Genomic DNA, 9057 nt, shown 5'->3' with positions numbered 1-9057 from the left:
GCATCCTGTCTCTTCACTCCTGGGCCTGCCAGGGCCAAGGCCTTGAGGCTGTCGCAGCAGGCGTCCCGCGCCCCTCCTGGGAGCGGGTGTTGCAGCCCCGCGCAGCCTCCCCAGCAAAATGCTGCGGCAGTGGTCGCGGCAGTCGGGGCAGCCGGAGCCCGAGCCCCGGGGCGAGGAGCTATGGGAGCAGGAGGTGGACCGGCTGCGCTGCTCGCGGGCGCCGGTGCGGACGCTGCCCTACGCCATGGTGGACAGGCGCTTCGTGCGGTGGGTGTCGTCCGCGGGCGCGGAGGGCCAGGGCAGGGCCCGAGCGGAGGCGGGGCTGGGCTCGGGTGGAAATCACCTGCTGCGCTGCCCGGCGGGATGGGCACGGTGGGTGACGCAGGGGCGCCCGTCGCCACCCCGTCCCAGGCAGCTGCGGGAGCCCGAGGGGGCGAAGACCTCGTGCTGGCAGCGGTGGCAGCGAAGGCGGGGGACTGCGGGAAGGCGCCTTGGGGAGGCAGCGCAGAGGCTGGCACAGGGCTTTGGACTCTGGGAGGGGGCACTCTACGAGATCGGGGGTAAGACCTGCACCCCACCTCCCGCCTCCCCTCCCTGGGTCTCCGTGTCCAGTTTAGAGACCGGAAGAGGCCATCCCACCTGCCATTGCTCCCTTCCGCCCCCACCAGCCAACCCCCCATCCTCACACCTGTCCCTGCACACCAGGGGTGGGGCCCAAACCTTGGGGGACGAGAGCACTCCCTGGCGGCTGGGAGTGCTCTCAGGGGAACTGTTAGAGGGGCCTCCGGGACGGGACCGTTAAACTCAGGTCCCATGAATCCAATAGGGATTCTAGCAGGGCCCCGGCCCAGTGCCTCCCTGACTGACCTGCGGTTCTCCCATAGGTCTCTTTGGCACCGGGATCCAGTCCTACTTCACCTTCCTTCGGTTCCTGCTGATGCTCAACCTGCTGACCTTGCTTCTGACCTCCAGCTTCGTCCTGCTGCCCCTGGTCTGGCTCCGCCCCCAGGACCCAGGACCCGTCCTTAACTTCAGTGAGTGCCAGGCCCGCAAGGGCACAGGGACCCGCGCAGACCTGCATCCTGGGCTGGTCCAGGGCTCAGAGTGTGGGGACAGTCAGGACCTTCTGTGTCCCAACCCTGGGCATCCTCCCACTTGGGTCCGGCTCTTGGACTCCACCTGACCCAGCCTTTTGCCCATCCTCAGAGCCCTGCCCAGGACTCCCCAGAGCTGGGACTGTAGAGTGGGTAGGGGCAGAGTCTCTCTTATGCCTTGGGGGCCCTTTCCTATGGGCCCTCTCTTTCTCCTTAACAGTCCCCCAGTGCTCTGATGGCTCCCAGCCCCAGACCAGTGTTCCCAATTTCCAGTACCAGCTTTGGAACATTTTAACTGGCAAGGTAAGAGGTCTCCATCCTGGCTGTGGTCCAGGAGGGCTGGGGACCCAGTCTAAGCAGACCTCCCACCTCTCCAAGGACATTTGAGCTTTTAGGGGTATGGTCTTACATGGAGAGGTTGGCTGGGCTAGTGATGGGGTCAGAGAGAGGCCACTCTACACAGCCCAGGCCTAGGGACACATGCCCATAGCTCTCAGGGCCCAGGTGGCGTCAGAGGGCAAGGAACAAGAGGGGACAGTTGTCCAGGCCTCCGAGACAGGCACCACCCCACCCTAGTCCCCGAAAGCCACTTAGTGGTTACCATGAAGGTTCCTGTGTTCTGGTCCTTTCTCATCCTCCTAACTGTGTGGTCTTGGGCAAGTGTCCTAACCCCTCTGAGTCTCTGTGAAATGGGGGTGCTCTTACTCCTGGCCTGAGGGGTTATTGTCAGAGTTAGTGAGTCAATCCATGAAAAGCACTCAGCACCCAGCCAGACAGGCCCTCTGGCTCAGCTGTCACCTCCCACGTCCCCAGGCCTTCAACAACACCTATCTCTTTTACGGAGCCTACCGAGCGGGGCCCGAGAGCAGCTCAGCTTACAGCATCCGCCTAGCCTACCTGCTGAGCCCGCTGGCCTGCCTGCTGCTCTGCTTCTGTGGGACGCTGCAGCGGTGAGTAGGACAGCGGGACCCCTGCCTCCACCTCTGAACGAGGGCGGAGGGCCCCCTCTAAACCCCTCCTTTATTATGGTACCCCCTCAAGGTAGCAGGAAGGCCCTGGCTTCTGTCCAACATAAGGCTCATAGGTGCTTCCAGGATGCAAACTGTGTCCCCAGCTGCAGACCTAGGAGACAGGGACCACGGCCTCTCTGTCCCCGCTCCTCACCCAGGCTGAGGCCAAAGCCTGCCCCAAGGGCTGCCAAGGGCTTTCCACCCCAAACCCAGTGTCAAGCCAGGGCTGAAGCTGGCAGGCGGGAGGTGCCCATTCCTCACAGGCCCTGGCCTCCTGCCCCTCCAGGATGGTGAAGGGGCTGCCTCAGAAGCTCTTCCTGGGCCAGGACTACAGGTCGCCTCTCAGCGCCAAAGTCTTCTCCTCCTGGGACTTCTGCATCCGGGGGCAGGAAGCAGCCACCATCAAGAAGCATGAGATCAGCAACGAGTTAAAAGTGTGTGCAGTGGGAGTGTGCTGAGTGAGAGGCAGGTGCACCCGTGTGCACGAGTGTCAGTGCATGGGCGCAGGCATGCACACGGGTGTTCCGGCCGGACACAGGGGCTGCACGAGCGCGCAGGTGTGAGCACCCCTGCTCACCTGCGCAGTGCCGAGAGGGGGCGGTCCAGATAAAACCTGCTGCCACTCCTGGGCCTGTCCCTGTCCCAGTGTCCCCCAGACCCTGCCTAGATCCTGGCAGCCCGTCTCCCACAAATACTGACCACCCCCCTCCCAGCACCGCCCAGCCCCCACCAGCCTGCCTGCCTCTGCTTCCACCCCCACGACAGGTGGAGCTGGAGGAGGGGCAGCGCTGGCTGCTGCTGCAGCAGCAGACCCGGGCCCAGAAGGCCTGGCGGCTGCTCGCCCACCTGCCCGTCAACCTCCTCATCGGGCTCTTGGTGGTCGGGGCCATCAGCGCCATCTTCTGGGCCACCAAGTACTCACAGGACAGCAAGGAGGTACCAGGCCACGGACCTGTGTTTATTTAATCCTGACCAGGGCTGTGGGAGATGGGATGGTCCCACTTTGCAGATGAGGAAACTGAGGTTCCGAGAGGTTAAAGCCATTTGCCCCAGTTAACGGCCCACCAAGGTGCCATAGCCCACAGGCTCCCAGTGCAGGGCCTGCCCCAGTGTTGCCCTGTAGGGGTGTAGGGGAGGGGGAGCTCCTGGGGGCCCTCCAGCCCATGGCCCTCCTCCCTGCTTTTCCCCGCAGGATCCCCTGTTTGTGCTGCTCCAGTACCTGCCCCCTGGGGTCATCGCCCTGGTCAACTTTCTGGGTCCTCTGCTGTTTGTGTTCCTCATCCAGCTGGAGAACTACCCTCCCAACACCGAGGTCAACCTCATCCTTATCTGGTGAGTCCGCCACTGGGGTGACAGGTGGGGTCCCATGTGGAGGGAGGGGAAGGCAGGGAGGGGTGTGCAGAGCTGTGGCCTGCTGCCCATCTCCACTGTCTCCTGGCACCAGAGGTCCCAAACCAGGGGAGGCAGGAAGGTGCTCCCAGGACACACACTGCCCAGGGGCCCTGCTCGGAGCGGTTCAGTCCCCTCAGCCCAAAGCAGGCCACAGTCTGCGCCTGGCACCAGCTATTCAGAGGGGCCAGCGGCTGTGTGACCAGCTTTACACACGTGGAAACCAGGAACATGGGATACACACAGTTCCCACATGCCCAAGGGCCCACACCCCTTACCCTGACAACCCTCATGTGACCTGTGAAGTCGGAACCATCCTCATTTCCTTTGGGCAGATGAGGAAACTGAGGTTCACAGGGACCAAGCGCCTCAGCCAAGGTCAAGCTCGCGGCGCTTGCTGGGTGCAGGCTAAAAAACAAGCCCTCCTCTGCCCCTGTGGCCTGCTGTCTCCCTACTCCTGACAGGGCCCTGCCCGGGACCCACAGCCACTCTTTGGACCCTCTCCCCAACCTGAGCTCCATCTGCCACTCGACCCAGCTTCCCTCAGCAGAAAACCACTGTTAACAGCGTACCGTGCGTCAGCATTGGGACAGCGTGGGGTTGGCTGTCTACCTGGGTGACCCAGTGTGCTCTTAAAATTACTCAGGTGCACCAATGCACGTGTTTGTGACACACCAGGCAGTGTAGGTGGGCTGGGCAGTAACCGGCAGGAGGAGAAAGGACCGTCTCACCTGCAATAAGGATATTAAAGGCCCATGTAAGCCTGTGAATGTTCAAGCAGGGAGTGGGGAAAGGTTGGCTGGACTGGGCAATGTTTCCCAAACTGGTTTAAAAACAGAACTTTTCTCCCATAAATCATCTGGAGACCAAGATTCTGGGGAACACACTCCGGACTTAGAGGATTCTGGGCCCAGGAGAGACATGAGCTCCTGCAGTTATCAGCCACACCTGAATCCCAGGTCGAGCGTGCGCACGTACCTGGCCCCCTGTGCTGACACAGTCCCCACCCCCAGGTGCGTGGTGCTGAAGCTGGCCAGCCTGGGGATGTTCTCCTTCTCCCTGGGACAGACCATTCTGTGCATCGGCAGAAACAAGACCAGCTGTGAGGCCCACGGCTACAACGCCTGTGACTACCAGGTGGCTGGTGGCTCCATCAGGGCCTGTCTCTCTGGGTGTCTCCCCGCCTGTTTGCTCTCCCTGCCCTTTTGATCTTCTTGTCCCTCTCCAGGTCTCACCTTTGTGAAAGGCTACAGGTAGAGCTTTCCATACCGCAGCACACCTCCGGGGGGGGGGCTACGTGCATCACACTGCACCGTGCGGGGTGGCAGCCGGGCTGCCGGGTTTCCCTGTGTAATTATCCTTGAGGCCCAGGTTTCTTTTTTTGTTTTTTTAAGATTTTATTTATCTATTTTTAGAGAGAGAGGAAGGGAGGGAGAAAAAGGGAGAGAAACTGTGTGAGAGAAACATTGATCGGTTGCCTCTCGCGCGCACCGCAGCCGGGGACCAGACCCTGCAGCCCAGGCTTGTGCCCTGACTGGGAATCAAGCTGGTGGTACGATGTCCAGCTCAGTGAGCCACACCAGTCAGGGCGAGGCCCAGGTTTAATTTTGCAATCATATCAGATTTTAGCTCCTATCCACAGAGACACCCCCACCCCATCAACAGTGGGTGAGGGGTGGCTGGGACTGTGGATAGTGACCGGGGCCATTCCACACCAGTGCTGGGAGAACTCGGTGGGGGAGGAGCTGTACAAGCTGAGCATCTTCAACTTCCTGCTCATGGTGGCCTTCACCTTCCTCGTCAGCCTACCTAGGAGGTGAGCTATGTGGGGACACCATGGGGGTGACCTGGGCATGTCTGGGATAGCTAGTGCCTGCAGCCAGGGGTGAGCAGTTCTACATGCCTGTGTCCATGCGACTGAGTGTGGGATGGTCCATCGCCATGACCACGATCGGTGTGGTCCACGTGCCCTTCCCGGGTGGTGATATCTGGACATTCCCTGTGCCCAGGCTCCTGGTGGAACGATTCTCGGGCCGGTTCTGGGCCTGGTTGGACCGGGAGGAGTTCCTGGTGCCCAAGAATGTGCTGGACATCGTGGCAGGGCAGACAGTCACCTGGATGGGCCTCTTCTACTGCCCCCTGCTGCCCCTGCTCAACAGCATCTTCATATTCCTCACCTTCTACATCAAGAAGGTGCAGGCCCGCGGGCTGGGAGGGAGCAGGGTGCACCTGGGTGGCTCCCTGAGTGGGAGCAGATGCACCTGGCTAGCACCTTGAGTGGGGCTCACATCCTGCCTCTGCCCGCCCCCAGCCCCACAGTGTCATTTCCCTGGGCCTGACTCCTTGGCGTCTGCAAAGGGGGGCTAACAGACCCCCCTGTTGTTGCCTGCTCCCCAGTACACCCTCCTGAGGAACTCCAAGGCGTCCACTCGGAGATTCCGAGCCTCTAGCTCCACCTTCTTCTTCCAGCTGGTGCTCATCCTGGGCCTGCTTCTGGCCACCGTGACCCTGGGCTACGTGGTCAGCAGGTGAGGGGAGTAGAAGGGCAGAGGCTGAGGGGCAGGCGCAGCGCGCAGCTGCTCCCTGGGGCCCTGACAACAGTCCTGCGCTGACCCTCTCTCCGCAGCATCCGCTCCTCCTGGGATTGCGGCCTCTTCACCAACTACTCAGCCCCCTGGCAGGTGGTCCCAGAGCTGGTAGCCCTCCAGCTGCCACCCTTTGGCCAGCGCGCCCTCCACTACCTGGGCTCCCAGGCCTTCAGCTTTCCCCTCCTCATCCTGCTCAGGTGCCAAACAAGGAGATCCCGGGGGGGTGGGGGGGGGCCGCAATACGGAGCATGAGTCCCAAGACAGGTGGCTTGGGGGTTCCTCCTGTGCCCACGGGCGGCCCCCTAGGGGCCTCACCTGTAAATCAGGCACCTCACCTGACCACTGGGGACAGAGCCTGGTGCACGTGCTGAGAACCTGCAGTGCCTATTGTTGTCATTTAGAGGAGCGGGGCGGAGCACCGGTGGGAGGAAGGAGAGGTGAGAGAAAGCTGCGTTTGCGAACGCAGGCAGAAAGAAGACCCCAGGAGGCGTTTTTAAGAGACTCGGGAGGGGCTGGAGGAAGTAGTGGGGGTGACTGACCTTGGATTCCTCTCTCTCCAAAGCCTAGTCCTGACCGTGTGTGTCTCCCAGTCCCAGGCCAAGGCGAGGGCCATCCAGGGACTCCGGAAGCAGCTGGTGTGGGTGAGTGCCAGCTGGGCTGGGAGGGGCCACTGACAGTGGGCGAGACGCTGTCCGGGAAGTGTGGTCTCAGGCTGGGGATAGAAGCGGGGAAGGTGCAGGGAAGGAACGGGCTAGGCGTGGCCCCAGGCCAGGAGCCAGACGGAGAAATGGGGCTTTAGACTTAGGGACAAAAGTTTAATAGAAGCGTGGCTGGGGGCGGGGCCGGAACCCTGTTGGGGGCGTGGTCTCGGACCGGGCTAAGGCGGGACCCTGGTGGGCGTACTGGGGCGGGAAAAGGACTTTACGGGGCGTGGCTGAACTGGGGGCGGGGCCTCAAGCGGGGGCGGGGCCTCAAGCGGGAGGCGGGCAGTGGGCTGAGGACCGCGGACCCGCCACTGGGAGGCAGACGGCTCCCGGGCCTGGCCTGCAGGTCGGGGACGGCGCTTCTGTAACCGGCTGGTCGCTCTCCTGCAGCAAGTCCAGGAGAAGTGGCACCTGGTGGACGACCTGTCGCGGCTGCTGCCAGAGCCGGGTCTCGGTGACTCTCCGGGGCCCGAGTCCCCTGGCTCTCGATCTTCGCGATCCTTCAGTCCTGGATTCCCGTGCCCGGGCTCCCCGGGCCCCAGGTCCCCTAGGCCCTCACTCTCCAGCAGATCCCACCTGTAGACTCCGCTTCCCCAGCAACGAGGAGGCCCCACCTGCAGCGCCCACCTCGGCCGGAGTCCCCCTTGCCCCACGCTCCTGCCCCCTGGTGACCACTGCCTCTCAGTGCGCGCCCCAAAGCGGGGTTCACATACCCAAAGGCAGCAGGAAGACAATATGGAAATTTGTATTTATAGTTTATATTTTTTTATCTTATTTCTTTAAAAATTCGTTTTGTTGATTGTTTTATAATGTACATAATATATTAGCACAATAACCCGTGAATACAATTTATAAACATACATCCATTGGGAGTGCCATCGTAAAACTGGAGGATCTCCACCCACACCGGGGATTGCTGAGTTCTGCACCCTGCCCCACACGGCCTCCTGCTGTTCCTTTTTCACCTGTGGGAGAGTGGAGACCCACAGAGGTGCAGTCAGCTAGCGGCACAGCTGGGATCTGACCCTGGCCCTAGGTTCCTGAGTCACACTGCACCAGGGTGGGACTTAGCAGCTGTTCTCCACCCTGACCCCAGGGGCTCACAAGACTTAGCTGAATCAGTAACAGGGTCTGAAGTCGGTCCCTCCCTAGCAGGATTCCTCCCTGCCCAGTATTCTAACCCAGCAAGCCCACATCAACAACGAGGCTCATAAGGAACCAGAACCCGAGCCCTGGCCATGCCTTCTCCCAACCTCCCTGTGTTCCCCAGTTGAGCCAACCTTGAGGAACAGTGGGGGTGAAGATGTGTCCCCAGGGCCTGAAGGGGGCAGGGTTGGCATGCCACCCAAGGCTGGGTTCCCGATTCCTGAGCCTGCTGGAGCTTCCTTCACGAAGCCCGAGTTTGCAATGGCTCTAAATCCAGGAACCTCGGCCTTGGATAACACCTGAGAAGCTGTCAGAGGCTGGCCCCCATGCTAGCAACTCTGATGCAATTGATCCCGGCGCAGCCAGCAGCCAGGGATCAGGGCTTTCTAAAGCCCACTGGTGACTTACCCACAGCTGGGGCTGAGAACTGCTGGTCTAAAGGACCATCAAGAGGGAAAGTCAGGAGAAGCCCCAGGACCTGCTTGAAAAGCCCCCGCCTCCACCAGGAGCCCAGCGCCTGACTGGATCCCAGACCTGGAAGTAGCATCTGGGGTGACCAGTACCCTCAGGCCAGCAACTTCACATGGTCATTAAAGGCTCAGCTGATTAGCTCCTCCTGTCCCCATCCTCTCTCACACGCCCAGCGTCACAAGACCCGTCAGTCTCTCAACACAAGCTGGGCCCTGTCCCAGGGCTGGCGGAGAGCCTACAAGGGAAACAGCTCTGCGCTCAGGCTAAGGGGGGCCACCTGCCTGGCCCACAGGAAGATGACACCTGTTCATTAGCAGCGTAAGGCCACCGTGTGGTTCCCGTCCAGCAGCCTCAGCCTTACCTGGGAACTTGTTAGAAATGCAAATGCTCAGGCCCCATGTGGCCTCCTGAATCACAAACTCTAAGGGTGGCGGGCCCAGCGGGTGACTGCCCGGGGTGATGATGGGCACTAAAGTGAGAGAACCACTGCACAGAACCATCAAAGTCCTTTCCTCATCATCTTTATGTGCCGCCAGCGAACATCTACGGGGAACCAGCCAGGTACCAGGCCAGCCTCCCTGGGAGCTGCGAGAGAGAAGGCAGGCTTGGGGCCGGGAAACCAGCAGACCCTGGGCCTCAGCCACCTCTGGGCGAC

General features: G+C 61.3%; 1 protein-coding gene across 1 annotated transcript; it reads left to right on the top strand.

Annotated features, from left to right (window-relative positions):
* The first annotated feature begins 55 nt into the window (after positions 1–55).
* Positions 56–8540, top strand: TMC8 (transmembrane channel like 8). The gene is given in 16 exon segments (XM_090292646.1): positions 56–267; positions 412–560; positions 885–1034; positions 1315–1397; positions 1908–2044; positions 2391–2538; positions 2870–3040; positions 3297–3436; positions 4507–4630; positions 5212–5309; positions 5503–5686; positions 5891–6021; positions 6120–6278; positions 6644–6722; positions 7176–7342; positions 7344–8540. Coding segments are annotated over 16 exon segments (2310 nt in total). The 5' UTR covers positions 56–118; the 3' UTR covers positions 7585–8540.
* The last annotated feature ends 517 nt before the right edge of the window (positions 8541–9057 follow it).

The sequence above is a fragment of the Furipterus horrens genome, unplaced genomic scaffold, assembly GCF_987537825.1.
Source record: "Furipterus horrens unplaced genomic scaffold, mFurHor1.1.pri manual_scaffold_11, whole genome shotgun sequence".
NCBI classification, from domain to species: Eukaryota; Metazoa; Chordata; class Mammalia; order Chiroptera; family Furipteridae; genus Furipterus; species Furipterus horrens.
The sequence above is the reverse complement of the archived record's forward strand: the minus strand, read 5'-3'. Positions and strand labels throughout refer to the sequence as shown.